The sequence below is a fragment of the Gobius niger genome (genome assembly GCF_951799975.1).
Source record: "Gobius niger genome assembly, chromosome: 10".
In the NCBI taxonomy this organism is placed as follows: Eukaryota; Metazoa; Chordata; class Actinopteri; order Gobiiformes; family Gobiidae; genus Gobius; species Gobius niger.
This window is the reverse complement of record NC_136861.1, coordinates 4613122-4633493: the sequence shown is the minus strand read 5'-3', so window position 1 is coordinate 4633493 and position 20372 is coordinate 4613122. Positions and strand designations below refer to the sequence as shown.

The following is a 20372-nucleotide window of genomic DNA, read 5'->3' as shown; positions in this document are numbered from 1 at the left end:
CATTCAATATTATTCCTTTTTTTATTGCTCTGTCCATCATAGACCGAACAGCTCATAATAATAATAATAATAATAATAATAATAATAATAATAATACATTTTATTTGCATTGCACTTTACATATGAAGAACACATCTCAAAGTGCTACAATTGACACAAAAAACAAGCAAAACACGAGGAATATTATCAGTTAAAAACACAAAATAAACATACTAAGAAAAAGCCGCACAAAATAAGTGGGTCTTCAGTTTACTTTTAAAAACCTCGATAGACTGTGGTGCCCTCAGATGGTTGGGGAGGGCGTTCCACAGTCGAGGAGCAGCTGCCTGGGACGCCCTATCTCCCTTAGTGCGGAGCTTTGTCTTGGGGACCAGGAGTTGGTGGCTGTCAGAGGAGCGGAGCTGTCGGGTTGGTTTGTGGTTCTCATGTCCTAAAGCTCCTCAATGCTTGTGCTTTATTCGTTTATATATTTGTATTTAACAATAGTATTGAGATGTTACTTATTACTGCAGATAAATGGTCTCTTTTCTCCTTCACTTCAGCTCCGTGTGGATTTTCTCCTGTGTTTATAGTAACTTATCCAGCAGCTTCAGCATTTTCATTGTTTTGCTCATTGTGGCTCAATATAAACATGCTGTATGTCTTTATTTTGGATTTTTTTAGAGAGCTGCGTCCTTTAGAAGCACCGGCCACACGTCAAGTGGTATCGGTTTCTGGTATCGCGACCTGATGAATGAGTGTGAGTATGAGTACAAGCGTGTGGTATCGGCCCGATACCCGATACTGGTATAAAGTGCGCACCTACGAGCACTCTCAAAACCACTATTGGATTTTTCCTTCCGACTCGCCGTGAAAGCTAAATGACAGCTCTGCATGAAAACAAGGAACCTTTCAAAAGATTCAAAGACTTTTTATTTGTGAATGATTTGAAATTATATTTCTCTCATCCTTGATTGTGGAGTGGGGGGAGAGGGGTGGGAGGACAGGGAAGGCAGGGAGTTCAGCTTCCTGTTCTTCAGTCGACTGGAGCTGGCCCGTGGATCCCGCAGTCTCCTCCCTGAAGGCATCACTTTGAAGAGACTGTGTGATGGGTGCGTAGGGTCCCCTTTGCGGGTGAGACGGGTGGAGAACATGTCCTTAATAGAGGGAGAGGGGCTCCGCTTTATGACATCCCTAATTTCCAAACCTTTTAATAACGACTTTCACTCCATCTGACTCTTTTGTTATGTCTGATCTTCAGAGCTCTTTCCGACATGGCGTCCAGACTGGAGCAGCACCTGAGCTGTCCCATCTGCTGTGAGCTCTTCAGAGATCCTGTTCTTCTGACCTGCAGCCACAGCTTCTGTAAGGTCTGTTTGGAGAACTGGTGGGAGGACAAACCACTGAAGACCTGTCCAGTCTGTAAGAGAAGGTCCTCCAGGGATAATCCTCCAAAGAACCTGGCCCTAAAGAACCTGGTGGAGACGTTCACAGAGGAGAAAGGGCAGACTGCTCCAGCTGCAGAGCAAACATCTCCATCTCCACAGCAGCCCGAGTGCAGCCTTCACTCTGAGAAGCTGCGGCTCTTCTGTCTGGACCATCAGGAGCTGATCTGTCTGGTCTGTAGAGACTCCAGGACTCACAAAGACCACAGGTTCAGTCCCATCGAGGAGGCAGCCTCAGACCTGAGAGAGCAGCTGAGGAGAAACATCAAACCTCTACAGGACAAACTGAAGGTAAGAGACCTCCTCCTCCTGCTCCAGTCAGAAGAACGTGTCCACAGAGCTCAGAGGAACATCAACATGTCCTGCTACAGAAAGGGAAGTCTGACTCTAAATAACTCTGATGTTTCTCCTCAGGTCCTGGATGAGAGCAGAGCACAGTTTGATGAAGCAGCGGCTCATATCTCACTCCAGACCAAACAAACACAGACACAGATCAGAGCGGAGTTTGAGAAACTGCACCAGTTTCTGAGGGACGAGGAAGAGTCCAGGATGAAGGCTCTGAGGGAGGAAGAGGAGCAGAAGATCCAGGACATGAAGGACAAGATGGCCGCCCTGAGCAGAGACATGGAGGCTCTGTCCAAGACCATCTCAGAGACAGAGGAGCAGCTGAGAGCAGCAGACGCCTCCTTCCTGCTCCAGTACAAGACTACAGAGGAGAGGCTGCAGTGCTGCCCCCTGGTGGAGGAGCCAGAGATGGAAGACGAAGCTCTGATAGACCAGGCCAAACATCTGGGAAACCTGGGCTTCAACATCTGGATGAACATGAAGAAACTGGTGCAGTTCTTCCCTGTGGTTCTGGATCCAAACTCTGCAGGCTCTGATCTCATTCTGTCTGAAGATCTGACCTCAGGGAGAGCAAGAGAGAGACAGAAGGTCCCAGAAAACCCTGGGAGACTTAGTGATGGCTATTTTCGTGGATCAGAAAGTTTTGTCTCTGGGACTCACAGCTGGGAAGTGGAGGTCAGGTCTGGTCTGTGGGTGTGGGTGGACATGTTCAGAGAGGAGCGGACACTGAGGTTAGAGGATCTTGGTTCATACAATTCACTGAAGGTAAATACTTCGCTGTTTCTACCAAATCCCTGGCCCCAGATCTGGCTCTCTCAGTGAAGAACCTGCAGAGAGTTCGAGTGAAGCTGGACTTTGACACAAACACATTGACCTTCACTGACCCCGACACAAACACAGACCTTCACACATTCACAGACTCTTTCACTGAGATCTTTCCATTTTTATACACATATGACGCTCCTCTGAAGATCTCACCAAAGAGCATCACAGTAACAGTGTAGATGTCACAGGTTTGAGGTTTATTGTAAGTTCGAAATTGGCATGGCCGATGAGAAAAGTTATTATTGAACTATGTTTGTAATGAGAGCCGTGGGGTAGTGCAACCAATAATGACAAATACATTTAAAAGGTCTTACAATTTATTAATAGAGTTATAAAAATATGGATGTTTGGACTAAAAATAATATAACGATGAAAAGCTATGGGGTCGTCGTGGAGGCACTCACGCAGTCCCCTTCTTCAAGGGGCAGGAGCAAGGCTGACTGGTGGGGAGCTCTCTGGGTCCTGGAGCTGTCCGGGTCCACGCCTTAGGGTCACCTGCACAAACAGCACAAGAGGGGCCATCAGAGAAGCCAACACACCGGAGACTTTCTCTAAGTGAGCCACCAATGAGCACCACTACTCCAAGTACTTAATGCTTACACCGCAGGGGGAGCTTCCCACTCCCCCGCTGCTGGTGTTCCGCTTCGTGGTGCTCTTCCCAGACTCTCTCAGCTGCTTTTTCCCTCCCAGACCACGCGTCATTGTACTGGCTCCTGATGCCCTGCCCCGTGTCCGCATCGGGTCGCTCTGTCCTCGCCTTACGTCTTCACGCGGTCGCCCCGTCACCACCATAGGTTCAGTCTTCCTCCGTCCAGACTTATCTGCTCGTCCTGTATCTCCTCGTGCCCCTACGGCGTCCGCCACAGGCCCACGTTCTTTCTGTAGTTCTGTCCCCCCGTTGCCCTCTTCGTCTCCCCTTTTATCCAGCCTTTTCTCCCGTCCCGCCACCAACAGGTGTGTTGATTACGCACCCCTGGGCATTGGACAGCCAAGTCATGTGTTGAGGTAGTCAAAGCAACGAGGTAAAAAAACACAAGTTAAAAAAACAAAGCACATTTTCAAAAACGCCATCCACTCCGTGATATAGAAACCTACAGCTCCATGTTTCTGTCCTCTCTCTTTAATCAAGTTCCTGATGAAAAACAGTCAGAGCTCAAATTGCCTCCACTAAAACTCTGTTCCTCCCGAGTCGTGTCACTGTCGATCTGTTTTGATTTAAATCTACACTTTATCAACATGAAGATATTTTGATGTTTAACTGGACCAGGTCATAATGAGAGTCTGTCACTGTTTATTCTGTTATGTTTCTTTGTGTTTTTTGCTCCTAAAACAATAAAGACTTTTTCTATTTTCCACAAAGACTCCATTACCTCGTCATTAACGGATCCAGACTTTTTGTCTTAATGTCGATGTTTCTAAGAATTAAACATCTTTTTTCAAACAGATTCATCCAGTTTGAACTCGACACATGACTCTATGATCAAGACCAAGAGATCAGAGGCTCTCACACTCCAGCTCCACCTCCAAGTATCTGAGGGAGCTGAAGCCCATGTATTTACTCGAGTACAAGTAAAGAGTAACTCATGATAAGAAGCGTCCAAATTGGTCCGTCAGTTAGGAAGGAGTTAGGGGGAGGAGCCTCAATGATAACTATCATAGCCAATTTAGCATAGGGGCCTCTGGTGCTAACTATCATAGCCACTTTAGCATAGGGGCCTCTGGTGCTAACTATCATAGTCACTTTAGCATAGGGACCTCTGGTGCTAACTATCATAGGCACTTTAGCATAGGGGCCTCTGGTGCTAACTATCATAGCCACTTTAGCATAGGAGCCTCTGGTGCTAACTATCATAGCCACTTTAGCATAGGGACCTCTGGTGCTAACTATCATAGCCACTTTAGCATAGGGACCTCTGGTGCTAACTATCATAGCCACTTTAGCATAGGGACCTCTGGTGCTAACTATCATAGCCACTTTAGCATAGGGACCTCTGGTGCTACCTATCAGAGCCACTTTAGCATAATAGCCTCTGGTGCTAACTATCATAGCCACTTTAGCATAGGGACCTCTGGTGCTACCTATCATAGCCACTTTAGCATAGGGACCTCTGGTGCTAACTATCATAGCCACTTTAGCATAGGGACCTCTGGTGCTAACTATCATAGCCACTTTAGCATAGGGACCTCTGGTGCTAACTATCATAGCCACTTTAGCATAGGGACCTCTGGTGCTAACTATCATAGCCACTTTAGCATAGGGGCCTCTGGTGCTAACTATCATAACCACTTTAGCATAGGGACCTCTGGTGCTAACTATCATAGCCACTTTAGCATAGGGACCTCTGGTGCTAACTATCATAGCCACTTTAGCATAGGGACCTCTGGTGCTAACTATCATAGCCACTTTAGCATAGGGGCCTCTGGTGCTAACTATCATAACCACTTTAGCATAGGGACCTCTGGTGCTAACTATCATAGCCACTTTAGCATAGGGACCTCTGGTGCTACCTATCATAGCCACTTTAGCATAGGGACCTCTGGTGCTAACTATCATAGCCACTTTAGCATAGAGACCTCTGGTGCTAACTATCATAGCCACTTAAGCATAGGGACCTCTGATGCTAACTATCATAGCCACTTTAGCATAGGGACCTCTGGTGCTAACTATCATAGCCACTTTAGCATAGGGACCTCTGGTGCTAACTATCATAGCCACTTTAGCATAGGGACCTCTGGTGCTAACTATCATAGCCACTTTAGCATAGGGACCTCTAATGCTAACTAACCGGTGATAAGGAGCTATGTGCCATCCCATAAGCCACTGCACCAATCCCCCCACCCCCCTCGGCCCCGCCCTCGAGGGATTCATTGATTGACAGGTGCACATTTAATAATAATAATAAAAAATAAAAAAATGGAATAAGATTCTGCACAAGCCAAACTTTATAAAAGAGACAAATTACATGTTGTCGTCACATGTCAGTGTGTTAAAGCAGTGGTTCCCAAAGTGGGGCTCGGGACCCCTCGGGGGGTCGTGAGGCTTTAGGTGGGGGTCCACAGATGATTTCAGGATGAAATAAAAAGAAAAATGCTACTGTTTTTTATATATTTTGAGTGTAAAATTGCATATCATTTGTGAAATCCATTGAAATCTTCAAAATAAACTGATTAAATACATATTAACTTCATTTAAAAACATTTTTCTTCCCTCTAGTAGCAAAAGAGGCAATAACTTTATACAATGGGGCCCCGAGTCGTTTACAAGTCAATGTTTGGGGTCCCAGAAAAATAAAAAGTTTGGGAACCCCTGTGTTAAAGAGAGGCCTCAGTAAATGTCTTACTTGAAGCAGTTTGTGCTTTTGCTTTCACTTAATCGACACTTCAGCCACATGGATCATTTGCTACGGCAGCTTTATCAAACAGCTGTGGAGATAATATAGCACTAAAGGGAAATGTGAGGCTCAACTTATATTTTTATTGTGTATTTTCAGATCGGGTTCATCATCTCTGACTGCTTTTTATGTATTTATTATTAGTTACTAAAATATAATTATACTGTCACCCCCAGCCCCACAGAGTCTCGGCACCTCGGCTTTGGGAAACAGCCACAGATTGAGAAACGGCTCTTGTCCCACAGCAGGAAACAGCCTGAGACACAGAGCTGCTGCTTCGACCACAAACGTCTGTGTGAAACTGTGGAGCCTGGACTGAGGTGAGTCTGAAGCGTTTCTCACATTAATGGGGTTTAAATAGAGCTGAGAGTCACAGATCCACAGAGTCAGAGAACGGGAAGTAGTAGTAGTTGTAGTAGTAGTTGTAGTAGTAGTAGTTTATTCGGTCAGTTCATTCCTTTAAACGTAAAAAACATTTCCAATTCTTTGTGTACAACACGACCGAAAGGGTTTAGGCTGAAGTGAAAACTTATTACTTCTAACCCAGTTTACAGACTTCCACCAGAGAAAAAACAAAACACAAACATTAATAATGAACAATATCAAGTGTCAAACAGAAGAGAAATAAGCATAAGTATCTGGAGTTAGTAACATACATTTCAATATTCCAACAAATATGTCACATACATTTGTTTTATGTTAATTTAGTTGAAACTAAATCATGTCTTCATTATTATTTTTTATTTATTTTATTTTTTTCATCCTAAGCTTATATATTCTTGAATTTTAGCCGCTTTAAACAACTTTTTGAAAGCTTTGACTGTTTGGGACAGTTTTAACTGATCTTCCACAGATTAACACCTCTTACAGAAATACATCGACTCTTTTTATTCTTTTTAGCTTTTGCTTTTTTGAAAATAGCAGTTCCTCGGAGGTTACACTGACTTTTCCTGTGTTCAAAAAGCTCCTGGAGGAGGGAGAAGATTGTTAAATGCTTTGTGCACTATTACTAATGTATCTAGATCAACAAGATCATGGATTTTCAGTCGGATCAGCTCTACAAAGACAGGGTTCGTTGGTGATAGAAATCTGCTTTAGTCATAATTCTTATTGCCTTTTTTTGAGTAGGAAAATAGGATGAGTATTGGATTTATAATTGTTTCCCCATATTTCCAGGCCATAATTTAGGTAAGGAAGTATGAGGGAGTTATACAGTAATAGAAGAGATGTTTTATCGAGTACAGTTTTCAGTTTGAGGGAGATCGTGTTCAGGGAGAGACTCTGACACAGGTTTACAGCTGAAACAGGGAAGGGCATCTGATTCTGATTCTACTGTTTGTCTTCAGTCAAACACATTAGAATCTCTTCCTGTGACAACATGAATGAACTCGTCTGCAGAACAAAGAGAATCAGACCTTCCCGTGTGAGCAGCAGACACGGAGGTCGACAGTGAAACAGGAAGTAAAAACCAAACCAACTGTTTTCTGATGATAAACTGTTTATCTGATGATTTTAAGGCGAGGCCAGTTTATTTGTGAGGCACATTTCATGTACATGTACAAGTCAATGTGCCTCACAGCAACACCAGACACAATTAAAAAAGAAAGCAATAAAAAGCATAAGCAAGGTTCAGTTTTGGGACCATTATTATTTATTATCTATATTAATGATTTTGCTTCTGTTTCTACGACCACCTTTCCAGTTCTTTTTGCTGACGACACCAATCTATTTCTTTCTGACAGGGATTTAAAGGCTCTGATTAAAAATATAAATCATGATCTTCAAAATTATTCAGAATGGTTCAGAGCGAATAAATCCCACCTCCTGAAAGTGCACACTGCCGTTGTGTCCTTGGGCAAGACACTTCACCCACATGGCCCCCAGTGTCTGCGTGCATTGGTGTATGAATGAGAGCATGAGTGGGTGAGTGGATTCTAGCTGTAAAGCGCTTTGAGTGCCTAATGTAGGAGGAAAAGCACTTTATAAGTTGAGACCATTTACCATAAATTGTCATTAAATGTTAATACATCTAATTTTCTGTTGTTTGCTGGTAATAAAACATATGACAGAGATCAAATCAAAATGTATATTAATAATGAAGAAATAAACAGTGTTTCATCGACATGTTTTTTAGGAGTTCAGATGGACGATAAACAGGTCCAAAAGGTTTGCAAAAAGATAAGTCTATTGGAATCATAAGTAAAATTAGAAACCGAGTAAATCGTAAATGTCTCTTAACACTTTACTCCAGTCTTATTTATCCATATTTAAATGATGGTAATATTGTTTGTGGAAATACTTTCACCACTTACCGAAACACAATGTTCATTCTACAAAAGAAGTTTGTCCGTAAAGCGACTCTTTCCAAACCTGATGCTCCAAAGCACCGCTGTTTTCTGAAATAAAACTCTCTTTTTGATATAAATACTTTAATGACTTGTACCTTTGTATTTAGATCACTGTATGATGAGGACTGGCCTTCGTATATAAAACATTATTTTATGCAGAACCATCAGGTTCATCGTTATCCTACGCGGCAGGCTCTAAAACGGCCCCTTCATCTGCCGTTATATAAAACATCTGGTGATCAACGGTCAGTCAGATATGATGGAGTTAAAGTCTGGAACAGACATGTCCATCTTCTGGATTCATCCACCTCATTACACATGTATAAATAAACATAAATTTAAGGCTGAGTATTTGTGCTGAGTCCAGAGCAGAGACTCATGAAGGAAATGATTGTATGAGTATTGTATATTTGACACGTTGTATTTGTATTTGACTCTGTATTTTTTAATATGTAGTGACTTGGCGTGGGTTTACATTACTCTGATTCTTATTTAATTGTTTACTTGGGAGTGGTGTTGTTCTACCTCTCCCAGGCACATGCTATTATTATTATTATTATTTTGTTGCATATTCATACATCCGAACGGATGCTTTTCATGTTCTTTTTTTTCTTTTTAACTGGTTATACTAAAGTGCTAAAAAAATACAATATAAACACAATAGAATTACATTAAAAATACATAAAACAATACATCAGTGTATATTGAACCACCTGGACCCCTCCCTGAGGATGTCAGGGCCCGAGGTGGTTCATACGGTGTAATCTAGTAACATCCCATGGTCCACTGTGTCAAAGGCAGAACTAAGGTCCAGCAGAACTAACAGGGACTTGGCCTGGGCCTGTGAGGCAGTGTCGCCGAGGGAGTTTCTTCCAGGACAGCGTAACGTTTTGATGGGCACAGTGGACGGCCTTTCGCGAGTCTGTTTGATGTAGCCCCACGGACCAGCACCTCCTTAACCAAGGATGTTTCTCTTGGAGTGGAGCACCAGGCGGCAGGGTCCCACGGGGCAGGGTCCCACGGGGCAGGGTCCCACGGGGCAGGGTCCCACGGGGCAGGGTCCCACAGGGCAGGGTCCCACGGGGCAGCGGTGAGAGAGGCTAATCTCATGGATTTGATAAACTCCTGGAACAAAGCTTCTTTCTTCACCAGCTCAGACTTCAGACGCTGAATGTCGCCCTCCAGGTGAGTCATTCGTTTAGCATGTTTGTGCGGCACAGGCGGCACAGGCGGCACAGGCGGCACAGGCGGAACAGGCGGCACAGGCGGCACGGCCACATCTGGCAAACGAAGTCCAAAAATATAGTTTGTTTGACTGGAGACACTTTTAGGAGTGGAGGAGTGTGCTGCGTCCATGCGCACACATTTTAGAGAATTATCTGCTGTTTCCACTTAATGTTTTGTAATTAGTATAGAGTATATAGTATAGAGTAGAGTAAAGTATATTTTGCACTCAAATATGTGCCTCGTCGTGAGAACCAGGGACACAAGTCGGCAGCCCAAGTTTTGAGAGAAATGCAAAAGAAGGTTGTTTTTTTTTAATTGGTGATTTTCACTTTTTTGCAGAATCGCTTAGTTGAAGTCACGGAGAAGCCTCTCCATGTTTAAGCTGCAGTATTGGCATATTTAAAAGTGTAAACTTTTAGGTTCAGACCGGCTTGTTTAGAGAGATTTGGGAGTGTGCAGTAAAAAGGGGCGTGTCTGTATTTACATACTGGGTAAACACCGGGTCGTGTTGGATGGACAAAGATTGCATCAGACGAGCTGAACCGTGGACATGTTTGAAGTGGATTTATTCATCAGCGATTATGCGGCGCCGCTTCCTCATGAAAAGCCTTGAGAGCAAAGCAGCGACAGCGGGACAGAGACGCTGCTTTGCTCCCCAGACACTTTTGCAATCACCACGCCGCTTCAGCGTTAAAAAAACCTTCCAGCAAAGCACCAAACTGTAAGTCGTATGTTTTTATTACGGTGTATTTTGCGTTTGAGTTGATCTCTGATGTCTCGCCTCTCACACTCAGTGGCTCAAAAGGCTTCGTCAGCGACACTAAAGTTCAGTTCAGCCCACAGAGCAAGACCATAGGGAGGAGTTTTGCTTGGCTCCTCCCCGCTATTAACAGCTGCTCTCACCTGTGGGTAAACATCTTTGTAGTTTAAGAGATTTTCACTCTGATTGGATTTGGCTGATTGTAACCTGCTGTAGAGGCGACGACAAGGCACTTTGTAAAGATCTGATCTCACAGACGAGCTGCGGCGCGAACAAACACAAACATGAAAATAAAGCGTCTACGCTCGCTGCTAAAAGTCTGGGATATATTTTGGTTGAGCGTGAGATATGAGGGCTGTAGCGTGAGAGCGTGTGAAGGTACTCAAATGTGTGTGTCTCACGAGGAAAGCGTGAGAGTTGACAGCCCTGTGAAGCTAATCCTCCATGAAGACTCCGACTGTTTACATCTTAGGGCTGGACACTGCGGGGAGGGGGTTCTGCTGAGGGGCAGTGGCTGGTTACTCGGCTGGTGACGAAAGCTCGGAGGCGTCTCCAGGAGGTGGGGGCGTCTCCAGGAGGTGGGGGCGTCTCCAGGAGGTGGGGGCGTCTCCAGGAGGTGGGGGCGTCTCCAGGAGGTTGGGGCGTTCCTAGGAGGACTCAGGCAAACCTATCCCTAAAATGGCCGCCATCAGAGTTTTTACAGATGACTCAAAAATACGTGAATGTGCCAAGGCAACACTTCAGGCATGTTTTTAATGAGGGAATGACATAATAACATGATGTAAAGCTTGAAAAAGTTTTACATCATGAAAAAGTCGGAGAAGAACCACCTTTGTTCTTCACCTGTTCTTTCTCCAATCCACAAAGTCTCGCATTAATTTCATGACTCTGGATTCAAAACGTTTTATTGGAGATGCAAAAAATTTATTTTTTATTTTTTATATATATGGCGAAAATGAATTGGTGCCAGTGAATGACCTTTAGTTCTTATTCCTATCTCTGGTTTTCAAGTTTTAGAGTTTTTTGTTTCAAATTGTCGTGACTTTCTCCGTTTCCAAACCTTTTAATAACGACTTTCACTCCATCTGACTCGTCCTTTTGTTATGTCTGATCTTCAGAGCTCTTTCCGACATGGCGTCCAGACTGGAGCAGGACCTGAGCTGTCCCATCTGCTGTGAGCTCTTCAGAGATCCTGTGGTTCTGACCTGCAGCCACAGCTTCTGTAAGGTCTGTTTGGAGAACTGGTGGGAGGACAAAGTACTGAAGACCTGTCCAGTCTGTAAGAGAAGGTCCTCCAGGGATAATCCTCCAAAGAACCTGGTCCTGAAGAACCTGGTGGAGACGTTCACAGAGGAGAAAGGGCAGACTGCTCCATCTGCAGAGCAAACATCTCCATCTCCACAGCAGCCCGAGTGCAGCCTTCACTCTGAGAAGCTGCGGCTCTTCTGTCTGGACCATCAGGAGCTGATCTGTCTGGTCTGTAGAGACTCCAGGACTCACAAAGACCACAGGTTCAGTCCCATCGAGGAGGCAGCCTCAGACCTGAGAGAGCAGCTGAGGAGAAACATCAAACCTCTACAGGACAAACTGAAGGTAAGAGACCTCCTCCTCCTGTTCCAGTCAGAAGAACGTGTCCACAGAGCTCAGAGGAACATCAACATGTCCTGCTACAGAAAGGGAAGTCTGACTCTAAATAACTCTGATGTTTCTCCTCAGGTCCTGGATGAGAGCAGAGCACAGTTTGATGAAGCAGCGGCTCATATCTCACTCCAGACCAAACAAACACAGACACAGATCAGAGCGGAGTTTGAGAAACTGCACCAGTTTCTGAGGGACGAGGAAGAGTCCAGGATGAAGGCTCTGAGGGAGGAAGAGGAGCAGAAGACCCAGAACATGAAGGACAAGATGGCCGCCCTGAGCAGAGACATGGAGGCTCTGTCCAAGACCATCTCAGAGACAGAGGAGCAGCTGAGAGCAGCAGACGCCTCCTTCCTGCTCCAGTACAAGACTGCAGAGGAGAGGCTGCAGCGCTGCCCCCTGGTGGAGGAGCCAAAGATGGAAGACGAAGATCTGATAGACCAGGCCAAACATCTGGGAAACCTGGGCTTCAACATCTGGATGAACATGAAGAAACTGGTGCAGTTCTTCCCTGTGGTTCTGGAGCCAAACACTGCAGCCCCTGATCTCATTCTGTCTGAAGATCTGACCTCAGTGACAAAAGGAGAGAAGCAGAAGGTCCCAGAGAACTCAGGGAGACTTAGTGATGGCTTTGTAGATGGATCAGAAAGGTTTGTCTCTGGGACTCACAGCTGGGAAGTGGAGGTCGGGGGTAAGAGCTGGGCTGTGGGTGTGAGTGGATATGTTCAGAGAGGAGCGAACACTGAGGTTAGAGGATCTTGGTCCATATGTTTCACTGATGGTAAATATTCAGCTGTTTCTGACCCAGGCCCAGTTAAACGTCTCTCGGTGAAGAACCTGCAGAGAGTTCGAGTGAAGCTGGACTTTGACACAAACACATTGACCTTCACTGACCCCGACACAAACACAGACCTTCACACAGTCACAGACTCTTTCACTTGGATCTTTCCATGTTTATACACATCTGATGCTCCTCTGAAGATCTCACCAAAGAGCATCACAGTAACAGTGTAGAACCTACAGCTCCATGTTACTGTCCTCTCTCTTTAATCAAGTTCCTGATGAAAAACAGTCAGAGCTCAAATTGCCTCCACTAAAACTCTGTTCCTCCCGAGTCGTGTCACTGTCGATCTGTTTTGATTTAAATCTACACTTTATCAACATGAAGATATTTTGATGTTTAACTGGACCAGGTCATAATGAGAGTCTGTCACTGTTTATTCTGTTATGTTTCTTTGTGTTTTTTGCTCCTAAAACAATAAAGACTTTTTCTATTTTCCACAAAGACTCTAACGCTTAATTAATATGTAATAAGGTTAGGACTTGTGTTGCAACGGACGGAATATGACTGAACAGAAAAAACGTCATCGGAGCTTGGGGGAAATGATGAACACGATGCACAGAAATAAGATTTAAAGCGAAGTATATTCAAGCAAAAAAAAAAAGTAACACACAGTAACATATGAATAAATATAAATAAGGCCTTGTTTAGAGTGCACAACAACGACAATAAGGGAAAAAATGTCCACAAAAAACCCTTATGACCTTGGATCAAAACAGTCTGGTTTTAGTTCTTGTTTTAGAGTTCAGTTGATAAGTTTTTTCCCAAAACGCAATATTTAGTTTGGTTTACGATCCTTTTATCCAAAACTCAAAGTTCAGAGCACCGATCCTTGTCCAGGAAAGTTCAGAGTTCAAAAAGCCAAAAAAATGGAGGAAAAAATAATTATCCAACAAAAAGTGTCCAGCGGAGGCAACAGAAGAGGAATGAAAAGTTCCTGCCAGTTTGGTTTCAGCTCGCCACGTCTAGCAGAGGAATTCCTGGGGCAGGCGCTAAGAAAAAAAAACCTGACCTGAAAACAAGATCAGGAAAAAAAACATAAGTTCAGTGAGTAATCAGTTACTAGTAACATTCAGTGAATACATCAATACTGAAGCCAAGCAGAGCTTATTAAAAATAAATGTAAACATCAAAACAGTTGCGCAACATAATCAAAACAATCAGAAGCTTCATTCATTGTATTCAACGAAACCCTATGCGTTTCAATGGGCCGTTAGCATTCTGGTAGCATATGAAAACATGCATATTTAATCTAATCAAAAAGAGGTAATATAGATAAATATATATAAAGGATTATCTTATCTTATAGCACACAGTAGTGAGTGCAGTGACACCGCTGTAGTTGAGGGCCCAACAAAAATATAAACACTCAAAGACAGCGGTGTTTGAAGAACGGCTACCGCGAACACGGAAGTAGCGACTTTTATTTACGTTACTGTTTTGGTAACAACTGTCGGACATTTGGCAAAGTGCTACGACGCAAAACGGGTTCTGGTAACTCACCGTCGACTTTCGAGATGTGTTTCTTCGGGTTTATGGAGATCGGGACGGTTCTTTTGGTGGTTTGTTTGGTGCAGCAGTGCGTAGTCGGTCACAGCGGGAGCAGTGGGGCTGAGTCGGAAGTGATGGCCGTCAGGCACTTTTATGATAGCGCCGCTTGTGGCCGAGGGCCGCGGTTACATCATGGCCTTAGGAGACGTGGGTTACAACTCCATTACCTCGTCATTAAAGGGCCTTTTCTTCAGGTCGGCTTTACCCGAATCTAAAAACGTCTTGACTGGAGAGTTTACAGCCTATAAACCGGTGTGACCTCGTTTGAAAAGAGAAAACCTACAAAACTGATCCAGACTTTTGGTCACGTTGTCCTCGCCTTCATGTCACGTTTATGTCACTGTTTTAGTCAGTTTATTGTTGCTTTTTTGTTGTGCAGATGTTGCTTTTGTTGCTCTTATGGTGCTGTCGGTGCCTTTATCTGGTGGAGGACGGGCTAAAGGGACAACCAGACCAGATCAGATAGAGCCAAGATTCAGAGGAGCCTGGGGGGGGGGGGGGCAAGATCAAAGGACACACAAACACACAAGAAGTTAATGAAAAATAATACATTTACACTACAAATATGGTTTTAGTAGAATTATGTACAGAGGGAACACAAACAGGCGCTTTTAAAAATACATTGAAAATAAAAATACCTTAAAAAATGGTAAAATCCTTTAATGTTCGTGTGAAACTAACCGGTCGAGTTACAAATACCAGTTAGTTTGGTTCGAGCTGCGGCTCAACATCCAGATCTGGAGAATCTTCGAGAATCCGATCCAAAACCCTGACCTGGAAATAGGTCAGAAAATATCTTTAACTATGTTCTATATTGACCATAGTTACAAGTAAAGCTTTTAGAATTATTCAAAATATCTGAACCCCTTAACTCCCGCCTGAACCGAGCACATTTTCTCCAGTTTGGCTTTACCCCAATCCAAAAGCTTCTGGAAAAAAGCTGTGAAAATAGCAACAAAACTGAGACGAAAACAATGATGGAAATGTGACAAAAAAGCGAAAAAACATTGACAAAAAAATTATGATTAAGTGGCAAAAATGTCACAAGAAATAGACAAAAAATGACAAAAAAGTGATATAAATGTGACAAAAATGTGATAAAAAATGACAAAAAGTTACATAAATGAGTTGAATACCCAACAAAAAAATGAGGAAAAAAAAATGTGATGACGTGAGGAAAAAGATCCTCTCGGTTCAGGCGGGAGTTAAGAGGTTAAGTTGTACAATATTATAATTCAAATACTACTAAATAAAAATAAACCAATTTACATTAGTTTACATTCAGTCACAAACAAATTCTCAAAAGTGTAAAACAAGTTCACTTTAAGCTAAAAAAAATAACACTTTTATGCTTTAATAAAAATAAACATTTTTTACATTTTAAATAACATAAAAACCTTCAAAAAACAGGCAAAGTTCAGGCACCAGCACTTGACATTAACCCTCCTCATTTTCACAGTGGCTAACCCACATTAGCACCACCAGGGTCAACATTAGCATGTGCTAAATCCACAATTTTGCAAAGAAAACTGAATTTTAAAACCTTACACGAGTGACTTTGCATAAACCTTCAAATAGTCTCTCGTATCAAATGAATTGGGACCCTGGATTATCGTTTTTACCTCTGAAAAGTGCATTTTCGTAGTGAAAAAGCTAGCGGAGATAGCACTCGGAGGTTAGCATCCGGAGATTAGCATGCTAACTAGCCCACACACACAATGAATGGCACTCACCATGCTACACCACACTGGGACACAGGGTTTCCCAGCGCGCGCGGGTTCACAGCCTTTGGGACTCTCAGTATCTTACATTTAATAAAAAGAATTGTCATTAATCTGTATATTGCAATGTTTTGTTTTGTTTGAGTTGTTTTTTTCTTACCTATCACCGTGTATTTCCACCAAAAAGGCGGCAACTGACACGTTAGCTTCTCTGGAGCAGCTACAGGTCTCTCTCGGTCTGCGTCTCTGGCATGAGCACGTACAGGTCACGTACAGGTCACGTACAGGTCACGTACAGGTCACGTACAGGTCACGTACAGGTCACGCAGAGGTCAGAGGTCGGGAGAGGAGACCTGAGTAAACTTGAGGTTTTTGATTTTTGATTTTTAACAATATTCATCCATTTATATTTATATACTTTTTAGTCAATGTTTATTCTTATTATGAAATTAGGGGATTTTAATCAGAGTAATATCATTATTCATATTTTTAATCACGGTTTTTAAAGTCACACTGCAGAACATTTTGGACGATACTGTTGCCTTCAGTACAAAACATTTTCCTAATGACCAGCTCGACAGAAAATGCTGTTACTGCAGTGGGTCATCAAAGAATGGATTTGGATGAGAAACTAACCTGTTTAAATCTCATATTCTGCTGACTTTAGTCACATCTCCATGGAAACGAGCTGGAGACGCACCCGCTCCTGGTAAAGTTATGTCATGTCTAAGCAGAGCTGAGCCGCTCACAGCAAAAACACGTGTTTGTTTGAGGTATTTTTCACTGCTGAAAATATCTGTCATAAAATAAAAGTTTGTTAACTGGTTAAAATGTGAGCCGTGTCCAAACCTATTTCTAACTTTCCAAACATCCCAGTTCTTCACAGCTCATTTCACAACTTTCACCGTCACAATAAAGCAACAACTTACCTGCTATTGAGCTTTGACCTGAGAATTAGAGAAACAATATCAGTGTCTTTATGACTGCTCTGAAACCAACTACAACATATAGAAACTTGAATAAACAGCATTAAAACAGGATGAGTTGAATCAGGATCTGTGTCTTTAAAAACCTCCGTCAGAAGTTTATGAGAGTCTTTGCACACGCCTCGTCCCAAACCAGGAAACCCGGATCAGACACAAACGTCTGAGTGAAACCTGGAGCCTGGACTGAGGTGAGTCTGAAGGGTTTCTCACATTAAACAATCGTCTCTCAGCTGTTCAGAGCCGGACTGATGACGGCTGTGACCGGAGGATCCTTGTTCTAAATACAATAGTTGTTACTGTGTCATGTGTGGATTCCTGCGCCGTTATTATTCCCTTCAGGACAATTATTAACTTGAACCTTGAACGAAACATAAAACCTGTGGAAATCGTGATATTTCCAAAGAGAAATCCAAGAAAATACAGAAAAACTCAAATATTCTGAACGACATCTGCTTCATCGATCACGAAGAAGAATTTGCCACTTAAAGATTTACTCACAGTGGAAAAAGTAACAATTATTTTTACAGAAACTTCATTATATTTTTACTCAAGTAGAAGTAAAAAGTACTGTTTGATAAAACTACTTCAAGAAGTACAAGTTCTTCAAAACGTTACTAAAGTACATGTACTCTCCGTTTCCAAACCTTTTAATAACGACTTTCACTCCATCTGACTCGTCCTTTTGTTATGTCTGATCTTCAGAGCTCTTTCCGACATGGCGTCCAGACTGGAGAAGGACCTGAGCTGTCCCATCTGCTGTGAGCTCTTCAGAGATCCTGTGGTTCTGACCTGCAGCCACAGCTTCTGTAAGGTCTGTTTGGAGAACTGGTGGGAGGACAAACCACTGAAGACCTGTCCAGTCTGTAAGAGAAGGTCCTCTAGGGATAATCCTCCAAAGAACCTGGTCCTGAAGAACCTGGTGGAGACGTTCACAGAGGAGAAAGGGCAGACTGCTCCAGCTGCAGAGCAAACATCTCCATCTCCACAGCAGCCCGAGTGCAGCCTTCACTCTGAGAAGCTGCGGCTCTTCTGTCTGGACCATCAGGAGCTGATCTGTCTGGTCTGTAGAGACTCCAGGACTCACAAAGACCACAGGTTCAGTCCCATCGAGGAGGCAGCCTCAGACCTGAGAGAGCAGCTGAGGAGAAACATCAAACCTCTACAGGACAAACTGAAGGTAAGAGACCTCCTCCTCCTGTTCCAGTCAGAAGAACGTGTCCACAGAGCTCAGAGGAACATCAACATGTCCTGCTACAGAAAGGGAAGTCTGACTCTAAATAACTCTGATGTTTCTCCTCAGGTCCTGGATGAGAGCAGAGCACAGTTTGATGAAGCAGCGGCTCATATCTCACTCCAGACCAAACAAACACAGACACAGATCAGAGCGGAGTTTGAGAAACTGCACCAGTTTCTGAGGGACGAGGAAGAGTCCAGGATGAAGGCTCTGAGGGAGGAAGAGGAGGAGAAGACCCAGAACATGAAGGACAAGATGGCCGCCCTGAGCAGAGACATGGAGGCTCTGTCCAAGACAATCTCAGAGACAGAGGAGCAGCTGAGAGCAGCAGACGCCTCCTTCCTGCTCCAGTACAAGACTGCAGAGGAGAGGCTGCAGCGCTGCCCCCTGGTGGAGGAGCCAGAGATGGAAGACAAAGCTCTGATAGACCAGGCCAAACATCTGGGAAACCTGGGCTTCAACATCTGGATGAACATGAAGAAACTGGTGCAGTTCTTCCCTGTGGTTCTGGATCCAAACACTGCAGCCCCTGATCTCATTCTGTCTGAAGATCTGACCTCAGGGAGAGCAAGAGAGAGACAGAAGGTCCCAGAAAACCCTGGGAGACTTAGTGATGGCTATTTTCGTGGATCAGAAAGTTTTGACTCTGGGACTCACAGCTGGGAAGTGGAGGTCAGGGGTCAGGTCTGGTCTGTGGGTGTGTGTGGACATGTTCAGAGAGGAGCGAACACTGAGGTTAGAGGATCTTGGTTCATACAATTCACTGAAGGTAAATACTTCGCTGTTTCTACCAAATCCCTGGCCCCAGATCTGGCTCTCTCAGTGAAGAACCTGCAGAGAGTTCAAGTGAAGCTGGACTTGAACTCAAAAGCAGTGACCTTCACTGACCCCGACACAAACACAGACCTTCACACAGTCACAGACTCTTTCACTGAGATCTTTCCATTTTTATACACATATGACGCTCCTCTGAAGATCTCACCAAAGAGCATCACAGTAACAGTGTAGATGTCACAGGTTTGAGGTTTATTGTAAGTTTGAAATTGGCATGGCCGATGAGAAAAGTTATTATTGAACTATGTTTGTAATGAGAGCCGTGGGGTAGTGCAACCAATAATGACAAATACATTTAAAAGGTCTTTACAATGTATTAATAGAGTTATAAAAATATGGATGTTTGGACTAAAAATAATATAACGATGAAAAGCTATGGGGTCGTCGTGGAGGCACTCACGCAGTCCCCTTCTTCAAGGGGCAGGAGCAAGGCTGACTGGTGGGGAGCTCTCTGGGTCCTGGAGCTGTCCGGGTCCACGCCTTAGGGTCACCTGCACAAACAGCACAAGAGGGGCCATCAGAGAAGGCAACACACCGGAGACTTTCTCTAAGTGAGCCACCAATGAGCACCACTACTCCAAGTACTTAATACTTACACCGCAGGGGGAGCTTCCCACTCCCCCGCTGCTGGTGTTCCGCTTCGTGGTGCTCTTTCCAGACTCTCTCAGCTGCTTTTTCCCACCCACACCACGCGTCATTGTACTGGCTCCTGATGCCCTGCCCCGTGTCCGCATCGGGTCGCTCTGTCCTCGCCTTACGTCTTCACGCGGTCGCCCCGTCACCACCATAGGTTCAGTCTTCCTCCGCCCAGACTTATCTGCTCGTCCTGTATCTCCGTTGCGCATCTCCTCGTGCCCCTACGGCGTCCGCCACAGGCCCACGTTCTTTCTGTAGTTCTGTCCCCCCGTTGCCCTCTTCGTCAACTCTTTTCTCCAGCCTTTTCTCCCGTCCCACCACCAACAGGGGTGTTGATTACGCACCCCTGGGCATTGGACAGCCAGGTCATGTGTTGAGGTAGTCAAAGCAACGAGGTAAAAAAACACAAGTTAAAAACACAAAGCACACTTTCAAAAACGCCATCCACTCCGTGACATAAAACCTACAGCTCCATGGTACTGTCCTCTCTCTTTAATCAAGTTCCTGATGAAAAACAGTCAGAGCTCAAATTGCCTCCACTAAAACTCTGTTCCTCCCGAGTCGTGTCACTGTCGATCTGTCTTGATTTAAATCTACACTTTATCAACAT

General features: G+C 44.0%; 2 protein-coding genes across 2 annotated transcripts; both read left to right on the top strand.

The window, feature by feature from the left end:
• Positions 1-1253: 1253 nt before the first annotated feature.
• LOC306969100 (uncharacterized protein) lies at positions 1254-13083 on the top strand (the record flags this gene model as incomplete). Its single annotated transcript, XM_079564702.1, has 7 exons — positions 1254-1715; positions 1839-2534; positions 3202-3388; positions 4039-4121; positions 9315-9424; positions 11440-11914; positions 12038-13083. 7 exons carry the CDS (start codon positions 1254-1256, stop codon positions 12971-12973), a joined length of 2949 nt encoding a protein of 982 aa, XP_079420828.1. The 3' UTR covers positions 12974-13083.
• A 4690-nt stretch (positions 13084-17773) lies between these two features.
• On the top strand, positions 17774-19300 carry LOC306969099 (E3 ubiquitin-protein ligase TRIM35-like; the record flags this gene model as incomplete). Its single annotated transcript, XM_079564701.1, has 3 exons — positions 17774-18235; positions 18359-18971; positions 19101-19300. 3 exons carry the CDS (start codon positions 17774-17776, stop codon positions 19298-19300), a joined length of 1275 nt encoding a protein of 424 aa, XP_079420827.1.
• Positions 19301-20372: the final 1072 nt, after the last annotated feature.